Genomic DNA, 22,483 nt, shown 5'->3' with positions numbered 1-22,483 from the left:
AAATAGTGGAAATATGGTTGAAGATTAATTGCTATGGTAGCTAAAAATAATATCTGGCAACAAAACCAGATATAACTTTGGCAAATGGTAATATGAATATGTAATAGTTCTAACAGCCTGTCTGCATTTTTACCCATTTACACAATGGACAGCACTCAGGCTACTGAAGCAACTATTTAAACATTCTGTACAGTTTAATAAAACTGCTTTCAACTGTGAGATAGATGATTTATATAAAATGTTCTACATAAACTTTGTCAGATATACTAAGTTCAAAACATGACCAGTGCTAAAACTATTAAATCATACTAAAAATGAAAATTGTATAAAGTCATGGTTTTTAATGTTTCTTCAAGTGTATTTAAGCTTGTACAAGTAATAACACATCTGAAAATTTAACTCAAAACAAAAGCAAAAACAAAACATTGATTCAGAAGAATCTAAAACAGTCATTGACAGGACATGCTACAAACATCTAAATAAAGATGTCTTCAACAATAATCACAAACATATAATTCTCCTGTCCCCTGGAGGAGGTGGTAATTTGCACTGATTTGCAAACTTGCCTGGACAGAGGAGACTACAGAGACTACGTGGAATCTCAGTCTGCATTATTGCCTACTCCAGTGTTTTTCACATACCAGTAAAAGGGACACTGGAATGTAATGTGCTTTGGATGAAAGAAATAAAGTGTGGGTTAACTTTTCAGTAGAACTAAATGTTTTGTGGTATTCTTGTTTGAAATAGAACTTTGCCAAGGGTTTGGTCAGAATGCTCTATTTCCTCTGGTATGTCCTGGTTTGAAGAAACAACTTAATAGTTTTACCATCAATGAAATCACTGGAATAATAAACTACTTTAAATCTGATATTAGTCATACATATATCATTTGTTCTGGACCTAATAGAAAAATAATATTTTTGTGTCAACTAAATTTTTAAATCTCTCCCTCTCTCTCTCCCTATCTTACAAGTTTAATGAAGGTAGGAACTCTGTCTCCACACCCTGGTATCCCTCTACAGCCTAGCACAATACCTGGAACGTTATACATTTCCAATAAATATTTGCAGAATTTTAATTATAAAGTCAAAGATTTTCAGTAAACTATTAATTGGTAGATGAGTTACTGAGACTCACTAAGAGTAATACATGAAATAAGTGTACTGACTGACTGCATAGTAATAATTTTATTGAGTAACCTAAGGAAATTTGTGCATTTTTATGATAACAAGTGTCATTATCACATGCAGATTAAATATCAAGCTAAGAATTTTATGCAATGTTTATTAAATCCACTAGTCACATTCCTTTACCTCTGCACAATGCCTTTAGATATTAGCACTAAACTATACTATCACAGTGCAAATACCAAGAGATCACACTCATCATGTAATTAATATCTAAATGTCCTTATGATGAGAAACAATATACAACTTAAAGAAATTGGCTAAGTAGAATTTTAGACAAATGTATTACCTAAATAACCATTAGACAAAATTAGTTTTAAAAACCCAGTGCATTAGATTGTATATGAGATCTAATTTCTGGAAATGTTACTTTAGTTTTACTGGTAACCATTTTCCCAAAGGACATCAAGAAACTCCACATGGCTGAATCCAGTACCTTCCCTCCATCATCATTTCATTGTATCTTTGGGATGCAGGAATAATTGATCTCATCTAAGAACCCTTCTGATGGCTTCCATCACACTGTATTTTCCTGTCTGCATACTCTCTGAAACATTTACTCCCTTCCTAACATCTCCAGCTGGCTTTCCTCTTTCCTGAATGGATTGAAGATATATCTAAAAAGTTTAACATCTTTTGGTTCAATGCTTGTATTAGTCCATTTTGCATTACTATCACAAAATACCTGAGGCAGGCGAGTTCTATGAAGAAGAGAAGTTTACTGCACAGTTTTGAAAGTTGAAAGTCCAATTAGCATGGTGTAGTCCCATAGCAGATAGCAATGGCAGGATCACAAGTGTGAATGAGAAATTACATCCTAAAACACGAACACAGAGAGAGCATCTGGTGCCCAGCTAGCTCTTATAACAACTCACTCTTGCAAGAACTATCCTAATCCTCTCCAAGTGCAGTGCTTTCAATGGGCTAAGGACGTCCCAACTGACCTTGACTCTTCATGGTCTTTATCTAAATCATAACAGCACTTATATAGCTACTTTGTAGCCACTTTCCAAGATCAGGAATTTTAGAGTACTGTATTCTACTTCTGAATTTATTAGTAATATACAGATTGAGTGTACCAAAATACTTCACTTGGTAAACAAAAAAAATCAGAAAAATATTTGTTATCAATAGACTGCTTGGTGCTAATAGGCAACATTCACACAAATTGGTAAAACATTTCTACAGGGGGTTAAATTGTCCACTCATTTGTAACTACCTTCATGAAAATATGAACAGATGTGTTGATCAAAAATGTCATTGTGGCAGGAAGAAATGTATTTTCTTAGCAAACACACAGTTTTATTAGAGATCCACCTACTGAAAATATTTGGTTCAGATATCGGCCTTTTTTAAAGCTGTTTTGCATGCATGTTCTTAGTTATATACCCATCAATTCTCTTTACTGAAATCTATAGCTCATTATATCTTTCATATTAAAACCACTTCTAATTTTTCTGTTTCCATTGTCTAATATAGCATTTAGATTCCAGGGATCAGGAAGCACTCAATAAGTATTCAGCCAATAGTTGTAACATTTAAATGTATAATAAGTGGACTGTATAAAACTAAGGTAGGAAATCTAATAATGAAGGATATTTTGCTGAACGCTGAAACAAGCATATTTTTTGTTCCTTCCAAAAGGCGTTTTTGGCTCTTTCCCTGTCACACAGCCTATGATTGCATTTGTTTTCATTATTATGTTGATTTTAGCTTACAAGGTCACTGATTTCATTGCAAGTAAAAATTTTAGATGGGTAAATTTAAAATTGTGTGGCTATTTCCTCCTCACTACAGCTCTTCATGCTTATCTACAACTTCCAGGGCTAACAAAGTATTTTTGTAAAACTTAAACTTCCACAACATGTGTCGGAAGCAATGCTACGTAATTTTAGGGTAAAACCATTTAGTTAGCCTAGTTCTTCTGCCTGCAGCCCAGCTATGGTATTTCGAGACATAATTCCATTTTGGCCTCCAGTCACAACTGAGACCTCAATGATCTGGTGATGCTGTGATTCTCCAGGACAAGATTACACCAGCTGAAGACATCCTGGGAGGAATAGACATCTACTCAGTTCCTCATTGTTCTTGGATTGTGACACCTTGTTTATCTGGATGTACTGAACTCTCTGCAAGTCATTGGTTACATCTGTTTCTCCCGATGTACTGAGTACTGAATAAAAGTTGGGGTAAGATGGGAGCTTTGTCTTTGCTGCCCAGAGCAGCACTGATCAGACCCAAAGCTCAGCTTCTTCTCAGTCTCATTTTTCTGCTTTTCCTGTAATTTGCCTTGTGCTGCCGTGGCTCTCAGGAGACTAGGACTTATTGCAGAGGTTCTAGTAACGTCCCCATTCCCTGTTCCCTACAGACATGAATTATATTTTCCATGATTATTGCCTGCCATAGGCTTGGTCTTGCTGAATTCTTTAAGAATATATCGAACACAAATGATTTTCAGGTAGTGTGGACCGTTCTTAGCAGTTAAAATTCCCTATCTCCTTTCCTTTCCTTCTCTCTATGAGATAGAATTAAAAAGCCCTGGACAGGAGCTAGATCACAATCTAACATCCTCTGAGCCATTTAGCCTTTCCTGATCTGTAAACTAAGGTGCTCAGCATATGGACATTGCAGGAGGAAGGGTGGAGGAAGGGGAAGAGGTTACAAAAAAAGAATTAAGATGTGTTGTGCACAAATACTGGCTTCCCACAATGAATGTAATCAGTATATACTGCAAACATGTACCAATAAAATAAAAATTGAAAAAGAATATGTATATTGAGTGGATACACTTTGTGAGTTGTATAATCTTACTTACATGTAGTCTAATGTTATCATCCATTGAGGCAGAAAACTCTGAATATAAATGTCAACAGAGTACAGACCACTGTCCATCACAGAAAACCCTCTTTGCCAGGGAGAAAGTGAAACTTTTTTTGTTGTGACTTGGTAATACCTGACCTTTTGCAAAGTAAGTTAAAGAATGCTGGAAGGGCAAAGCTGACTTATCCAAAGGAACAGCACATTGACCAGTTGAGAAGGAAGCATTAAGTGTCCTGATGCGGGAGCACTTTGAATAACTGTCTATTTAAACAACATTCTCATTAAAAGAAATTATTAGCCAGGGATTTAGCTCAGTGGTTCTGCCGCCTGCCTTGCAAGAGCAAGGTCCCAAGTTCAATCCCCGGTACCAAAAAAAAAAAAGAAAAGAAATTACTGGTAATTTTTACATGTTATTAAAACAAATAGAGCAATAGGGTAAGATATCTAGCTCTGAAAAGAATCCCAGTATACATATTATACAGTAGTTGATGCATTAAAATAATTGATGGAATAAAAATAGTTGATATGTGAGTTTTCACAACCTCCCACCCAGACTCCTTACCTGAAATAAAAGACAGCCTCCTTGAGGCTCACCTTTCTACCTTTACCCCCAACATTTTGCCTTGCAATACCCTGATCAATCTTTACCTTCTTTTCTCCCTGTATTATTGACAAAGTCCACTCCATGAGACTCTCTTACTCCTCCTTCTGTCTCATTTCTACAGGTTGCTGGACATCCATCATTTAAATGTACTGGGCCCAATTCCTGCGGGAAACTAACCCATGCTCAGGTGAGTTGGATGCTCTTCCTATGCCTTTGATTTTCCTTATATTTGTTATGCTATGGCATAGTTATCATCCATATGCCTATTCTTCTCAATATAAATTCCTTAAATATGAGATAGGATGAGAATCATCATTGGATCCCTAAAGCCTGACTGGCATCCATATAAATAAAATGGAGAAGGATAGAGAAAGGTTAAACAATAGGTACTAAGTTGTAGTTAGATAGAAATAACTAGTGTGATTTTCACAGTGGGGTGGCTGTAGATAGTGATCATATATTCTATGTCTCAGAAACCCAGGAGAAATTATTTCGAATGTTTTATCATAAAGAAGGGATAAACACTCAAAGAGATAGATGTCTTTAACCTAATTAAGCATGTATTAAAATATTGTAGGTAGGCTACCCCATTAAAATGTAATATAGGGTTGGTTTGTTGGTTGGTTTGTTTTGGTACCAGGGATCGAACTCAGGTCCTTGAGCTTCCAAGGCAGGGGTAGGAACCACTGAGCTGAATCCCCAGCCCTAATACAGGGTTTAAAATATCACTTTAAATAAATTTAATTTAAGAATAAAATAAGAAAGCTATAAAATTAACTTTTCTCCATACTTAGTAGCCAATTAGGATACTTTGAAGTATAACTTTTTCAATATGTTTTTGTTAGTGCCTATTAGCTTTACAAAATATTTCATACATGCATATAACATATTTTCACCATATCTATCCTTCTTCCCCTCCCTTATGTGCCCCTCCTCTCTACACTTCTTCTCTTCCTATTGTTTAATAATGAAGTATGATCCTTTATGGTGCTTTAGACAAAAAGGCACTAAGTACAGCTGAGCTACATAAAAGCTGATTCCCCACTGTTCAGTTTGCTGCTACATGTATAAAAACTTAGGCAAGGTTGAGTAATATAATGAGGCAACAATCTGATCATTAACAGAAGGCAGTGGTTTTGAACCCTCAAGATAAGAGAAATAAATTTTACTTGAAATGGCAGTCACAAACATTTATAGTGTACCTATTATTTTATGGTCAATATTGGATCTATATCTGACTTTCTGGGTTTGAGAGACAGCCTTTACTCTCAAGAATCATAAAGTACTGCTAAGAGTCAATGACAATGACATTTACAGTACAATAAGTGAAACTACAATGACAATCAAAGAAAGGATCTATTAAGTACTAAATGCACTATACAAAATGAAGTGCTATAGTATGGAGAAAAAAGAGCAAAGTTATCTGGGATATTCCAAAAGCTATCAGAGAGAATGCACATCTGTCTTGATCAAGAACATGAATGGGAAACTGGAATAAAGACATGAGAAACAAGACTTAATGCATCAGAAAGGCTGCAGTCAGAAGTGCCTGCTGCTGAGATTTCTGAGCTCCCATCCCAGCCCTTCACTCACAAAGCAGAACATGATAAGGATGCCTTCCAGTGCTGCCTGGTGTCATCTGTCCCCATCCACCACAATATGGGTCACAAAGGATCACTTTTATTTTATGTGTCTCACCTCCACTCGATGATGAGCTCCTTGTTAAATACAGAAATTTATCTCTGTATCATGTAGAGTGGTTGTAGATAAACAATAAGCACTGAATACATGCATATGAACTTGAATAAATGAATAAATGAAAGTAAGTCCCCCACAGGTTGCATGGCAGGGATATGCTCCTCTGTAGTGAAAAACAAGTTAAAATCACCAGTCAGCTCAGATCAGAGCATTGCTTCTTTTCATAAAAAGTCAAATTTTAAAGAATCACCTAAAGCAAATCCTAATGTCTCTGACACTTCTATAATGGATCTGGAAGATAGAATGAGATGTATATTCCCCAAAGAAGTAAGTTATTGGTGAGTCTTTTAAGACAACCAAGTGTATCTCACTTGTTGAAGAGTACATTAAGCCCCCACCTGGCAGTTTGTCCCACCAGAATCTCAGACTGAATATGGATATAAGCATTTGAGAGTGGCTTTTCTGTTTTAATCTCATCATACTTTTAATCTGAGCATCTCACACACTTGAATTGTATATCCACAATTTCTGTAAATACGTTTTTAGACTTTGGATGAAATTTTAGCAGGATTCAAGAACACAAATGTTTACAGGACTCAGTAAGTATTAGTGAAAGAAAGAAATGTAAAAAGAAGCCTAGAAATGGAAACTCATTTTCCCCTAAGAAAAAGGAGGGCAAAGAAACCTCCAAAAAGTTCTGTGCTCTAGAAATACCAGCAGAATAAATCAAACCTTCTAAACATTCAGACTAAACACTTCCATATATTCAAATAGATGTCACTGTAAATGAAAATAAGAAATTAAGACCAAATATAAAATAAAGAATCAAGAGTAAATATAACAATTCCATGATCTTCTTCACAGGTTAAAAAAAAAAGCCCATAACCATTTAACAATACCAATTTTTCCTCTCTCCCTCCTCTTCCTCCTCCTCCTCTTCTTAAATTATTATTGCTATTATTACAGACGAAATAACAATTTAGTGTATTCAGTAGTTTGTTAGTGAAGTAAATAGCGTCTCCTTACAAAGACAAGTCCATCAGCTATAGGGACAAGAATGCATGCTGTTAAACTTCAAACCCTGTCACTCCCACGAGAGAAATCACTGAGAAAAAAATTAGTCTTATAGTTACAATAGTACACACATAATATATTTACTTATATTTTTCTAATTGGAAAATTCAGAGTTAATCTAAAGATTATAAATTTGCTATCATATTATTCTGAATTTTAAAATTCACAATCATTTCATTTTTTACCTAGAAACTTTGTTTTAGAGCCATTATCTGAAAAGCAGATCATCTTACTAAGTTGTAAATTGGAGTCGTGTTCCTTAAGTGAGCTACTGTTAGAAAAATAATAAACCCAGATCAAAGTTTTTAAGTCCTACTTTAAATTTACACAAATACATTACCCATAGAGATTATGCATGATATCCTCAAGTATCAAAATGTATGCATGAGACCCTCTACTGTATTATAACACAAACCTAACCTATGTGAAGTAAATTCATGTAAATATTCTATAGTCATAGACTTTAAAAACTTAAAGCAACCCTAGGTAATATATCACCGTTTTTATAAAGGAAGAAACTGAGGCTCAGAGATTTTAAGTCACTTCCACAAAATCACCAAGTTAGTCCTTGACAGAGCTGCAATTAGAAAGTAGATTTCCTGTGCCCTGGTCCAGTTTTAATTTCGAAGCTTTTCATTTAAAGTATTTCAACAATTCATTCATGAAAGAAAGCAGCAGTCTATTTAGCTGAGGCTCTCATCTCTCTAACTGCATGTTTCTCTCTGCACAAGTAGAGAGTCTTAAAATAGACCAGAAAGTAGACAGGCCCAAGAGATGATGGGACCTTTGTCTAAACACTTGGCTTGCATTGCTGAGGACATTTGTCACCAGTTTAAACATCTTGCTCTGAGTCACCTTCTGACCCAGGAGAAAGAGATACCATGCCACAAACAGGCCCTTAGAGCTTAACTCTGATTCCAAGACAGGCTTCCTGGTAAGAGAGGAGTAAGGAAGTCACAGGAATGGTGGATTCAGCCTTCTGCCAGCCAGCTACATTTTTGATCACAGAGACTGCAGTCCAGTTACATTAGAAAAATCACATCTGCTCTGAGTACGCTCAAGTCAATGCCTCTATTCTTAGTTTTTCTTATTTGGTTCCTATTCTGGGGCTTTGGGAGGTGCTAAGGTCATTACGTAAGTAGGCCGTTGTACTTTCCTCAATCCAAAGCTTCAAATTTTGAAGAAAAAAAAAAGTCATTCATTTGTACAAATCATCTTACATTTCTTTAGATTGTTCCCATCACTGTTTACTTCAAAGAACAAATTTGTTTTGCCTCTAGCTAGCTGACCAGCACAGTAAAGTCCTGCTAAAAGATAACACTATCTTTATAGAGGGCTTCAGAGCTGACAATTAATTTCCTCAGATATTATAAACACTGTATTTTGAGCTTAGAAGATCAAAAATATTAAGAATTGTTCTATTTTGTATATTATATTTATAAGAAGTGCCCAAGCAAAGTGTAAGGATTTCATTCCAGTGCTCTGGTTTGGGTCAGTGTGCGAGACTCTGTTGCCAGGTTGTTAGTGGAGCCCAAATGAGCTCAAGCCTGCTCCTCATTTCCTGCTTCGAGGGCTGCACCCCATCCTTGAGTGAAATTCCTCCTCAGAGCTCACCTCTGTCCATCCTGACATCCATAAAAATCTCAGGAAAATAAACAGAAGTTTTCTTTATTGGGAATAGTTCCACTTTTCTCAAATGACACTGATGGAGCCAAATGTGCAAACAATTGCCAAAACCTTTATAGTAGAAAACATAATTAAATTAAAAGATTGTATAGATCACCAATATCAAAGTATGACTTTGGGAATTTTTGCTGCTGTGCTTTTCCTGACTTGCTTCACGAATAATCAAGAGTTGAACACCAACCTGGCCCAAGGGGACAACATGAGAGAAATAAACTCATGTTATTGCCACTTCAAAGCTTGCAACTCTACTTTTTGACTCCTCCACTTTCTTTCTGGTTTTGCCCCACTTGCCTAGGATTCACTGTTCCCTGTCCTTTCTCCTCTCAAACCTTGTAACTGGGAATGCTCTATAAAGGTTATTTCTGTAATGGAAGAAATAATCTGCAATGGCCCAATCAGGGAAAGTATCCTGAAAGTACTGATAATATCCACATTTCTTCAGTGTCCATAAGGTATTGAGCATACTACTCACAGTTTAATATGCAGGTGAAGGAAGCAAGTCTCAAAGAAGATCCATAACTTGCTCAAGATCACAAGGTTAACAAAGGGGAAAAATAAGGACTCAAAAGGGAGACTCCAAAGATCCTAGCTTTGCTGTTTATTGAAAAAAGATAGAAAAGAAGGGTTCTAAATGTAGAAATTTCTAGCAAGTATAAAGCTCTAAACAGAGGAAAATGACAGCAGTTGAGAACTCAGGGGACTTCCCAGAATTGAAAAATATTTCATTGCTGAGTCTGTGTCCTACCACGAACTAGGCCTAACTGGTAGTATAGCTGCTGTTAGCACAAAAGAATAGATATGGAATATTGTGGAACCACTTATTTATTTTATTCTAAAATAACTATCTTTTAGGAATGCAGAATAACAAAGTAGAAGAGTCAAAGAACAAAAACTGAGAGATGCCAAATTCCTTGAGATTCTCTAATGCATCTCACAAGATACCACACGAGTTCGGCCATAATAAATAAACATGGAGACTCGCGTCTTAGTGTATCTCAGTAAGGCGATCTGAGCTGCCCGGCAAGTGGAATTGTTTGTATACTCTCCAAGAACCCTTCTTCCCACACAGTTGGTACTTCTCATACCCTCTTTGCTGTCTTCCACATCCTGCTGATTGCCTCACAGGTATAAGGTTTTACTCAGCTGTGACTTGAAACTTGCTGTTGAGGCTTTGAAAAGACAGATTTATTGTCCTAAATCACATAATGCAGGAAAGGGAACACACTGCAGGCAGGGAGAGAAGGGAGTTGCAGAAATAGTTACAGAGAATTTGTCATCTTGGGCAGCATCTCCCTAGAATTTGATTGGCCATGACAGGTCACTTTTGAGCATATTTGATATAAATTTTAGGATTCTATCATGAAAAAGCTCAAAAGTAATTTCCAAAAACAGTGGGAATGTGTGAAGCAAATTCCACTTTCAAATATGCTAGGCAGCTTTCTGTTTCTATTAGCATAGAATGGAAGTGATTGTAATGTTTTTGCTGTCCCTCTGTGGATAAATACAGAGCATTTATGACACCTGAATTTCATCTCCCTATAGGTTTGTCCTAGAGTCCCTCTAGGATACTGGGGTCTCCATTCAGAGTCACTATGTCTGTTGATTCTCATAGCCAGAGAATATTGAGAAAAAAGATCTTAAAAGACAAGTTATCATATAATGATGAGTTCACATTACAAGATAGCAATAGTATTAAATCATGGAAACAACTACAGAGGGCATATGAAGCATATTAATTACCTACATCATAGGGAGAAGTAGATAGAAATAGTAAAATTCTGATGGAAGTTCAGGCTGCAAAGAAGAGTCTATCATGTGATACAAATTTGAAAAAGTGACCTCCAGATGGAGCTGCAAAGTAAGACCTTAGAAAGGCAAAGATGAACTCAGAACCCTGAATGTCTGTCCTTCCGAGAGAATTTTGAAATCATATTTCTCTAAAAAATTTTAAATCTCATCTATTTCAAAGTTGTCTTCTTGGAAAGGGGCCTGTTCTTCTGCTCAGGACTTCAGCAAAGTTCCACCCAAGAAGAATGGTGTGGACACAAAGCAGCACATTTAGCAAATTTATCAAACATATTTATATATTGAATATACTAATATACCATAAATCAGAACACTTTGCTTTTTTGCTCCATACACCCAAACACACACTCAGAGTGGAAGTAGGAGTATACTCATTGATTTAACTTTCTAGAACTAATTCTGTTCAATTTGGTCTCACCCTATACATGAACAAATTGACATAATTGTAATTAATCACTGCTATGCTCATGTGTGTTTTCAATAAAGCAAACAGATTTCAAGTTCTGGTATCTCTGAGTTCTTCCTAAACAAAATTCAGTTCAGTTATAATTATGCTTAAGGGAGAAAAATAAAAGCCACAAAAACCAAACATGCCTAATCTACCCAAAAGAGATCTCAATTATAAGGGAAGTAGGGGAAGATTGGAGGAAGAAGTAGAAAATTTTTTACAAACATCTGGAAAGACATCACTATAGCACCTGAAGGACTGAACATAAACTCCCTGATACAATTTTAAATTGTTCCTCCATCACTGGCATCAAGTCTTGTCTTTCCTTGGTACAAACACATGTAAAGGAAAATTCTCATATCAGAATCTCTCCCAAACGGTCAAAAACTGAAAACTTTCACGCTAAAATCAGGAACAAGACAAGGATGCCCATTATCACCACTCCTGCTTAATATTGTTCTCAAAACATTAGCCAGAGCAATTAGAAAAGGGAAAGAAATAAAAGGAATAAAGATAGGAAAGGAAGAAGTTAAATTGTCATTATTTGCTGATGATATGATACTTTACATAGCAGACCCAAAATACTCGGCCAAAAGACTTCTAGACTTAATTGACAGATTCAGTAAAGTAGCTGGATGTAAGGTCAACATTCAAAAAACAATAGCCTTCTTATACACAAATAACAGACTCACTGAGAGAGAGATTAGGGAAATAATTCCTTTTATAAAAAATGAAATATCTAGGAATGAATCTAACAAAGGAAACAAAAGACCTCTACACTGAAAACTACAGCATTCTGAAAAAGGAGATTGAGGAAGATATAAGAAAATGGAAAGACGTCCCTTGTTCCTGGATGGAAAGAACCAATAAGGTGAAAATGCCCATACTTCCAAAACTATTATATAGGTTTAATGCAATGCTGATTGAAATTCCAACAATATATTTCATAGAACTAGAGAAAACAATCCAAAAATTCATTTGGAACCAGAAGAGACCTAGAATAGCAAAAGAAATTTAGGCAACAGAGATATGGCTGAGGGTATTACAATCCCCAACTTGAAACTATACTACAAGCTACTGTGATAAAAACAGCATGGTACTGACAAAGAAACAGACCCGAGGATCAGTGGAATACATTAGAAGATGCAGGAACAGCTACAGATATGCTCAGCCACTTCATCTTTGACAAAGGAGCCAACTATCCTCATTGGAGGAAAGATAGCTTATTTAATGAATGGTGTTGGAAAAACTGGATTTCAACCTACCAAAGATTAAAACTAGACCCATACCTATCACCATGCACTAAACTAAGATCAAAGTGGATTGAAGATCTAAATATTCAGACAGACAGAAACATTAAATTTGCTGGAAGATAAGTTAGATAGAACTCTTGAAGACATTGGCATAGGAAAAGACTTTATGAACAAAACCTCAGTGGCATGGGAATTTGCACAAGAATCAACAACTGGAATCTCATTCTATTAAAAAGCTTCTGCACTGCAAGAGAAACAACCAACAGAGCTAAGAGACAACCTACAATGTGGGAAAAAATTTTCAGCAACTGTACCTCAGACAAAGGACTGCTATCTAGAATATATAAAGAACTAAAAAAAAATCTGACCCCCTAAATTCAAAGACCCAATTCAAAAATGGGCATCTGAAATGAACACATTTCTCAGACAAAGAAGTAAAAGCAGCAAATAAACATGTGAAAAAATGTTCGACATCACTGGTTATTTGAGAGATGTAGATGAAAACAACCCTGAGATTCCACCTCACCCCAGAAAGAATGGCTGTTATAAAGAAATCAGCCAATAACAATTGCTGGTGGGGGTGTAGGGAGAAAGGAACCCTTCTCCATTGTTGGTGGGAGTGCAGACTGGTGCAGCCACTGTGGAAATCAGTATGGAGATACCTCAAAGAACTAGGACTAGAAGTCCCATTCCAACCAGCTATCCCCCTGCTGGGAATCTTCCCAAAAGAATTAAAAGAATCATACCACAGCGATATATGTGCACCCATGTTTATAGTGGCACAGTTTGTAATAGCTAAAGCTTGGAAACAGCCCAAGTGCCCATCAACTGGAGACTGGATAAAGAAGATGTGGGTTTTTTATAAAGTGGAGTACTATTCAGCCATAAAGAACCAGAAACTAGAGACATTTATAGCTAAATGGATGCATATTGAGGCCATACTCTTAAGGGAAATAAATAGGACACACGTGTAAATACTGAAGTTTCTCTAGTGTGAGAAACTGAAAGTGTAATTAAGGATTAAAATGACTAAAATGAATAACCGATAATCTGAAATACAAAGAAAAGGTTCAAAGGGGTAGGGGTGGCAGGAGGGGAAGGGGAGAGATCAGAGTTATAGGCTGGAATCTGGAAATAATCCATATGTAGATTGTGTCTAAAATTACAGAAAGAGATGTAGATAGAGACTAGGCTGGAGCTCATCAGTGGGTTGGGAAGGAAGAGTCACTGAGATCAAACGAGAGAAGGGTATGTTTCCAGAAGAAGCACATACAACTATGTACACAGTACACAATGTTCAATAGTGTGATAAGTGACTGTTACTGTTTTAGGTACTTATCATAACATGTTGTGCTTTTCATCCTTTAGAGCATAATTCTGCTTATATAAAAAGAGTTTACTGTAAAACAGTGTGCTGCTATGCCAGTGGTAGCCTCATGTATTTTGTGTTTAACTGCGTAATTGGATAATATCAAGGGGCCATCACAGATGATTGGCATATACTTTTTCAGTTTGCACTTAGAAGGTGGCACTCTGGGGGTATTTTGTGATACACACGGATAAAATTGCCTAATAATATATTTCTCAGATTATATTTCCATCACGTGTCATATGACTTCATTGAAATTTAAATTTAAAAAACAATTGGCCTATGTGGAGTCTACTAGCTAACTACAATTTTTTTCCAGACCACTATTTGTTCAATATTAGTTTTGAAAATCTTTTTAAAACAAATCACATCCTCTGATGTCTTGTTAATTCTTGAGATGTTTTTATAAATTATATGGAAAAATGTTTAAGTACTTTTCAGTTTTGTTTTGGTTGAGTTCTATTATATTTGAATATTATTATAGTTTTTTTCCCTTGTATTATTTTTCTTTGAATAATTTTAATTTTTGTATATGTGTATTTTTGATAATAAAGTTGTACATTTTAAAATTTAAAAAAAACTCCCCCATGCCTTGGAATGGCCAAGGCCCTTCTCCCCTCTCAAGGAAAGTGCAGACCTTCTTTGCTAAATGTCAGAGGTTTGGGGTTTACAGCCAAAGACCAGAAAACTAAGCCCTTCTTTGAAGTTTATCTTTTTGCATGGTAACCAGTTATCCTCATTATCCCCCAATCCATTGCACCAGAAATTCCGGCTAAAAATCTGGCATGAGAAGCATGATGCTTTGAGTTAAACTGTAACTTGTCATTTTTTTTCAATATAAAGCTCTGGAAAGAATGAAAAAGAAAAGCCTAAAAATATGTTCAGACCAGCATTAAGTGAGTCTGGTAAGCATACAATAGCTGTTAAGTTAATAAATGAAAATATTAAATTTCTATAAACAAACTGTTTGCTATGGGAACTATCCATATTTTCAGAATTCTATAATGAGAAAACCTAAAGCTGATGGCCACAGATGAACCATATTGAGTAACAAAGACAGTTTAAATTTTTCATAGTTAGAAATTATCAAGTGAAATTCCACCTGTATCTCTCTTCCTAAGCTAAACTCATCATTTTTTTTTTCTGAATTTGAAAAACTGAGGAAAAAGAAAAGTGCTCCAAAGTAAGGAAAATGTAAGTATGAATACTGTGCCATACCCTACCTCAGTTTCTGCTTTCTGGAGTCAGTTTCACAAGAATATCCCTGGAGTGGAGGGAATGAAATAAATGAACAACCTTTGGTAAAAGAAAAGACTTGCTGCAGAGTCGGGGAAAAGATGGTCACACCTACCACTGCATCCAAGGAGTCCTGGGAGCTGCCTTGTAAATCTCTGTGCAGTGAAGCAATTCTACTTATTCCAAATGCAACCCAGAGCAAGCCAGAGTGGAAAGTAAGCTTCTAATTTTTAAAAGAGACTTTTATGACTATCATAGTTTCAGAAAATGCACTGCAAAATAGGCGGAGTTGGTAGAGGAACATGAGGTGGCACTCAGACATGGGGTGGACAGAAAGAGAAGAAAAGAAAACTATAAGACAGTCTTTCCCAGATCTAGATTTTAAAGAAGAAAAGGATGCATTTTTGAATTTGAACATTGTACCAAAAAATTATAGGAACAAAGTTCCACTAATTTTTTAAGGCTGTAAACAAAGCTTTTTTCTCTGTAGCAGACAAGATATAGAAAAGGAAAATATTGTTTTATTGGAATTCCCCTGATACCGTTCCTTAGAAAATATATTCTTTTCAAGATGGAACCACTTTTCAAGATGGAACCATAGCACATCAGTATTGCATGAAATTTAAGTGAAATATGCATGAAACTTTAGATGGAAATAAATTTAAAGAAAAACAGAATTGTCAATGTATTTCTCATAATTCCATTCTGATTCAAACTGTGAGTTTCATAGTTATTTAAAAAGTTCACGGTCGGGGATTTAGCTCAGTGGTGCCTGCTTCACAAGCGCAAGGTCCTGAGTTCGATCCCCGGTTCCAAAAAATAAAAAAAATTTTAAAAGTTCAAAGGCCTCATATTTATCAGGAAATTACTAATGTCTCAGGGGATATCTGTAGTGAACCTCCCCGTCCCATGACTATAAATTATAGAAAATATTAAATGAAAGAACATATTATCTGGCTCTAAGATCTACATGTATTATATAACCTATGCAATCGCCCAAGCTTATACATAAATTAATGAATATTTAAAAATTCTAATCTTTCCCACACCATTACTATGAAAAATACAATGAAGATTTAAATTTCAAAAATGTATTAAAGCAAAAGACATCATCAGTAATCTCCCACAGAAGGCCCCTAATCACACACACATACACTTAGAATATGGTTATTCCATCATTCTTACTACTTTCTGGCCATTCTGAATGTTCTCTCTGGTGATTGTCCTTAGTTGTACTATCACAGCTGCCTTGATGCCCTGAATTGACTCAAAATGTTTCCCTTTCAAGGTCATGTTGACTTTAGGGAGGAGCCAGTAGTAGCACAGTGCTGGATCCAGGGAATAAGATGGGTGAGGACACACCATAATGTTCTTATGAGTCTATCTTTCCATTGGATGGCACCTGGCAGCATCGTTCACCGTATTTTTTATCACACCTTGCAAGGCACTCAGGAAAGAAGACTTTCAGAACTGCTTCCAAAAGTTACAAGAACAATGAGATAAGTGTGTTCAAGTGAGGGGAAGTATTTTGAAGGGAATGAATGGCAATGTACCTTTTACTGTAGTAAATTTTACATGAACATTCACAGTATTTTTGATCATATATATATAAAAAATATAATTCTACAATTTTCAATGTTGTAATCCCAGAACAAATCAGAAAAAAATTCATGTTCAAATATTTTACGAAGGACATGTGGGGCTGAGTATTGGGGAATGAATTATCCTTCAATCTGGAGTAAACTGTACATAGTCATTAAAAAAGATTCACTCTAGGGCCAGGGATTTAGCTCAGTGGTTCTGCCTGCTTCCTTAAAAAAGATTCACACTGTGACCACAGATTATCATGATTCTAATCTTCTAAGCCCTAGACTTTGAAAACAAAGCTTCCTCTTTCTGTTTTTGCCTCCCATCCTGCATTGCATCCATGTTTCCAATGGTTAACACTGTGAATTTCAGGTGATAGTGCTGGAACTGTGAAGGGCAGGAAGGAAGAGGAAAGTTTGCAGATGAAAAATATATACTCAGCTGGAAATGCATTAGAGTAGCAGAGTGCTTCATCTAACCCATCAGGAGGGGAATTTGGGCTTTGAGTTATTTTTCCACAAATAATGGTGAGTTCACAATGGTTTATCTACAAGCTTTAGTCAGCCTTTTAAGTGCAATGAGTAACTAGAATAGTAAGACATTGCCAGAGTCATGGTGTGCAGCCTTGGACATAAAAAGCAAAAGAGTGTGAATCCAAAATGCAGTACAGTGATCGCAAGCATGAGTCAGAGACACCTGCCAAGTTGTGGAAGCAGAGAGATCCCCACAACACATCTGAACCTACACAATCAGGTTATTCAGAGAGGAGGAAACCCAGAACCTGCATCAAGGATCTCCAGGGGGTTCTTTATGCAGGCAGCTCCACACTGATCTGTGAATTACTTATCAACTAACCTAAGTTCTGGTCAATGTATACACTGCACTGGTTAGTATAAAGAATTCACTCAATCTACCAATCTACTTATGTAGACAGAGACCCTTCAAAATAATCCTTTGCTTTAGTTGGGATAAAAGCTATAACTACATCTACATTGATCTGAAGAGAAGCAGAAAGTAAAAAAAATGCATCCAAATATTTCAGTGTCCTCCAGTGTTGTTGGCTTTGTAGTCTGCTCAGAAATGAATAATAACCAGAATGGATCTGGTTGAACCACTGTACTCTGACCATTAAAACCATTAAGATCTATTCTGCTAAAAAAACCGACACATATGCTTATGGTCAAGACTAAAGTTGCCTCCTAACAGCCATTCTTCCTTGTATCCCTCACAGCAGGACTCTATGTAGCAGAGTAATGTTGCCAGGAACACTCAAAAGGGCTATATTGCCTAGACTCCCTTGCAGCTTTGTATGACTCTATGACTAAATTATGGCCAACTACACATAAATTTAATAGTTATAAAGACTCAAAAGTCTCCATAAAACAAGGGAAATTCATGGCTTCTTTTTCTCTTCCTTTATTCAGATACCTGGAAAGTACATGTAATTGCCAGAGCTCCAGCAGCCATCCAAGACCAAAAAATCAAAGATCATACCCTAGGAGAGTAGAGACCTACAAAAACTTGATCCTTGATGGCTTTGTACCTAGTTAAAAGCTTTACTTTACGTCAGAAAAAAAAGTTTTACATATTTTTGGTATAATCTACTGGATTGTGCTACATGCAGCTGTATCTCAATTAAAACACTCACTATAAAAGAAAACTCTGCTTGTCCTACATGATTCAAAGTACGTATTTCAATAGTGATTAGTTAAAAACAATTGATTAATGAACAAGTATATTAAGCTATGTATTCCTACTCTATTCTTCTTTTAAAATGATGCCAGACAAGTATTACTGAGTATTAAGAGCCTATTTCTTCATGTTTCTATTTTCACAACAGGAAGTTTGTATTTTCACAACAGGAAGTGGTAGACATAACATCACAGAAATGGAGACCACAGACTAGAAAGGACTTTGAGCTCCTCTTCTCTTGGTAATCAGAAGTTGTCTTGGCACCAGGAGCTCAGTGTAGGGCTGCAACATGGCATTCCAAATAAGGCATGGGTACAGCCCATGAGCCAAAGTTGACACTAAGTAGTGTTTTATTTGGCCTATTCAGTGCTCTCAAAATGTCAGTTTTGAATGCTTAAAGTGAACATGCATCTTGTTTTCCACGAGCCCTCATCCCCTGTTGGTGTACAAATGCTTGCTTCACTTGTTTATGTTACCTGCCCAGCCTCTGAAAGCGGGGAAGTTTACTATACCTGGAAATAGAACAATATATTTTTATACTTTCTTTCTCTCTATTGCTCCTCTGGTGTTGATTACAATGATTCACACCAGGATTACTTTCTAAGATCAAATATGCCTGCTGCTAGTAACAAGAATGTATATAGCTCTCTAGACTTAGACTTTTACTTAGGAATATATAATTTGCTATAAACGATCTAGTATTTTCTCATATAAAAAATAAATGTAGAACCTTCTGACCCCCCCCAACACTCATTCACCACATACAAACACAATAAAAAAATTTGAAAAGCTAATTTTGTCATATTGACTCCCTGATTGTTGCTATTTAGTAGTTTTAATTAGCCCAACTTCCAAACTTTCTCCTTTCAGTTTGTTATGGATTTTTAAAAATCAAAACAGCTCTCAAAATTTAGGAAAAGTAATACTATTTTATACTAAAATGCCTAAAATATTTACTTTTATCTTATCGTATATATCTTTATATCTTTTATCTTATCATACATATTTCTATCTTTTATCATACATAATATTATATTTGTATTTACATCAGGCAGTCAGTGTGCTAATGATTTACATTTCTAGTCCATAACCATGGTAAAATATAGGAAAATTGTCCAAAATCCCCACAAGCTTATAAATATATACTTACATAAAATAATAGTTCTCTACATTTCCAAGGGAACATATTTGTACACAAAGTAGGTACTATAATATATGATTTCATTGTAGATAAAATCTCATACTTGCTTGACGTGTGCCTTATATATTTCTTTAATTTAACTAGTTTACTCTTCCTCAAACTCAAAATCACTTGTAGTTTCTGTATTCTGACACTTTTATTAAGCTTGTGACATGACTGAACATGGGAAAAACAGTATTGCATATACCCATACGAAATCAGATTAAACTAAAATATTCATGGTAAGTAAATATAAGCTAAGTAGCTCTAATATACTGAAAATTCTTTTCTGCATTATCTTTAATGAGGGCCATATCTACTTTATTTAGGTATTTCATTTTTTCATATATATTCTTTTAAGTTGATTAATAAAATAGAAGTATATAATCTTTACAATATATACCCAAGAAGAGACCCTTTCTCTATAAAATGTGGTGTTCAGAATTCCAGTTACTGTACAGAGGAGGGAGGAGTGGAGAATTTTCTGGTACCAAGCATCATATTCCTAACATTTATGTAAATTAAGAAGAAAGAAACTGTGCTTATTTTTCAGAAATATCTACAGAGTAACTACAGCTCTTTAGGAAAGTCTTAACACAAGGCCTATCATATATGCCTTTTGAAATATTCCCTTCATTTACTCACATATTCAATGATCTCTATATTTTATAAAAGTAAGTTATTGATTTTAGTATAAATTAATGAAGAAAGCTGCACTGAAAGTTTTAAATTAAAGTGGGTCATTTTGGTGGGGAAGAGAAGATAAAATAAAATTTTCTATTTCTATTGTAATCTTTCTACATTTGATCTTTTCTAACTTCTATTTTCTATTCAGTTATCTTTTTTGCCCTTCCAAACAACACATTCTCTTCATGCCACTATGTAGAAACTCAGAGTTTTTACCTTTTATAAATTGTCTCCTTTTGTGAAACACAAAAAGTAACATAAATTTCCAGGATTTAGGAAGTGCTCCCTCTATGGGACTCCTGACAGACTGTTGAGTATTTATCTCCAGATTTTTATTTTCACTCTTCAAAAGCTTTTAGACTTAGGTTCTCGAGGTAGATTTTCTAAACATCTTTAAAGCAAAGCAAAACTACACAGAGGCAGTGGCAAAAGTACCAAATGGGTTTATGGATGTGCTGCTTCAAAAGTTGAGTCTGATGTGAATAGTATGAAAATCTATAATGGCCTATTATGAAAGAGTACTTGCCTGTGCTTGAAATTTCAACCCACAAAAGTAAAGGTTTAATAATCAACAGAACTGGTTTCTGTATTGTCTTATAGTCTTTATCAGCTATGCAGTTTTGCTTACCCATATAACTAAACCCTAACATAGGAAAATCACATAGAAAAAAGTTCAGTAAGTAGGCGAAATTTATCTTCTTTAAAAAGCTTGTGTCTAAAGGAAATACTCATACAAACACTCCGTGGCAAATAAGTTATACATAAGGCATACTGATTTCCTGCCTCCCCCATCCAACTGGGAACCACCACTGTCCTGATTATCCAGTCAGTAGGGTGGGAAAATACCACTGTTTAAGAAATCTGGCTTCTATCAGCCTCTCTGCCAGGGAGAAATAAAAGAGAGTCCCTCTCAGAACGCAAAAGTGACTTTAAGATCGCAAATGAAAATGGTAAAGAAGGGTGAGTCTGTAAAGAGAAAAGATTGAGGAGCCGAACACAAAGAAAAATCAGAGCTATGAAAGTTGCCACCTAGGTTTTTCTGAACAAAGAATTTTATGAAGCAGCTGAAGTTCCATACGAGAAAGACTCCACCCTACCCAGCTTCTGCAGAGACTGTTCATTCCTTGCTGTGAAAGCTCCAGCCCAGGGAACAGAGCTCTTCTGACTAAAAGTGTCTTTAGTGCTCTGTTTTAAGCACTCTTCTTTAAACTTTCCACTCTCACATTCGGGCGAAAGGGCTGATATGACCCGAGGCTTTCCCAGGAAGAGTAGCATCGTCTTTCCAAGGGCAGATAGAGAAGCTAGGGATTTGCAAACAGCCCGATTGCGGAAAGAGCCCTCTCCCAGGTGCAGATCCGTCAGCCCCCTCTCACACTTCAAACCACAGCCTCCTCTTCAAGCTCTTCCTGGGGCTTAACATTCCACCTATTTCCCAAACCGTGCAATAAACACCACAAGCAAAGCAGGCAGCGAACTCACCATCCTCGCCTTCGTCCTGGGCTTTTATTGAGACAGATTGCCCTAATAAAACAGTAAGAATGAGGAGAGGTCTTGCTTCTACCCAGTTTGCCATCATATCTAAATATTAGACATGTAGGTCCTCCTGGGAGTGAAAAGTAGATTCTAAGGTTACTGTAGCACCATGAAGTCGGCTGTGGGCTCTGGTTTCAGCACCAGCCCCGGGGCAGCCTCAGCAAACCCCCTTTTTCAGCACCAGCTCCAGCACAGTCTGTGAAAACTTTTTTCAAGCGATGCAGCTTTAAATAGGATGAATGCTGCCTCCACTTCTTTTCCTGCCCCTTTCAGCTTGTTCAGGCTCATAACTATCCAGTGTCTGCCAAGCAAAGGTCTGATTGATGGTAAACAACCGAATCAGAACACGCGTCTCTCTCCCTGCCTTGGACTTGCCCTCCTTCGTGTATGTTTTGAGCACAGATGGCGCTTAATAAGAGAAACAAACTTTTATTTCTCTTTTCTTTTATTTTGTTAAGAAAGCCTGTTAGAGGGAAGAGTCCTATCCTTCACTCCCTACCCTTCCCCCACACATGCCTTAACATTTTCACCATGCCCTGAAAAAGACATTAGGGAGGGAATAGAGGCTTTTCTCCTGGTTTTTGACATTTAGATAATTCGGGGCTCTCTTCACCCTAAACTTT

General features: G+C 36.2%; 1 protein-coding gene across 1 annotated transcript in view; it reads right to left on the bottom strand.

Moving 5' to 3' along the window:
* The window catches only part of Col5a2 (collagen type V alpha 2 chain), a 139,340-nt gene extending 117,428 nt beyond the window's left edge, over window positions 1-21,912 (bottom strand). Inside the window, exon 1 of the mRNA XM_004872303.4 lies at window positions 21,807-21,912. Within this exon, the coding sequence (XP_004872360.1) occupies window positions 21,807-21,903 (97 nt within the window). The 5' untranslated portion in view covers window positions 21,904-21,912. The remainder of the gene's footprint in view (window positions 1-21,806) is intronic.
* Window positions 21,913-22,483: the final 571 nt, after the last annotated feature.

Source organism: Heterocephalus glaber, unplaced genomic scaffold (assembly GCF_053883595.1).
Source record: "Heterocephalus glaber isolate CG9 unplaced genomic scaffold, H.glaber_assembly_v1.0 deba00001058, whole genome shotgun sequence".
Classification (NCBI taxonomy): Eukaryota; Metazoa; Chordata; class Mammalia; order Rodentia; family Bathyergidae; genus Heterocephalus; species Heterocephalus glaber.
The sequence above is the reverse complement of the archived record's forward strand: the minus strand, read 5'-3'. Positions and strand labels throughout refer to the sequence as shown.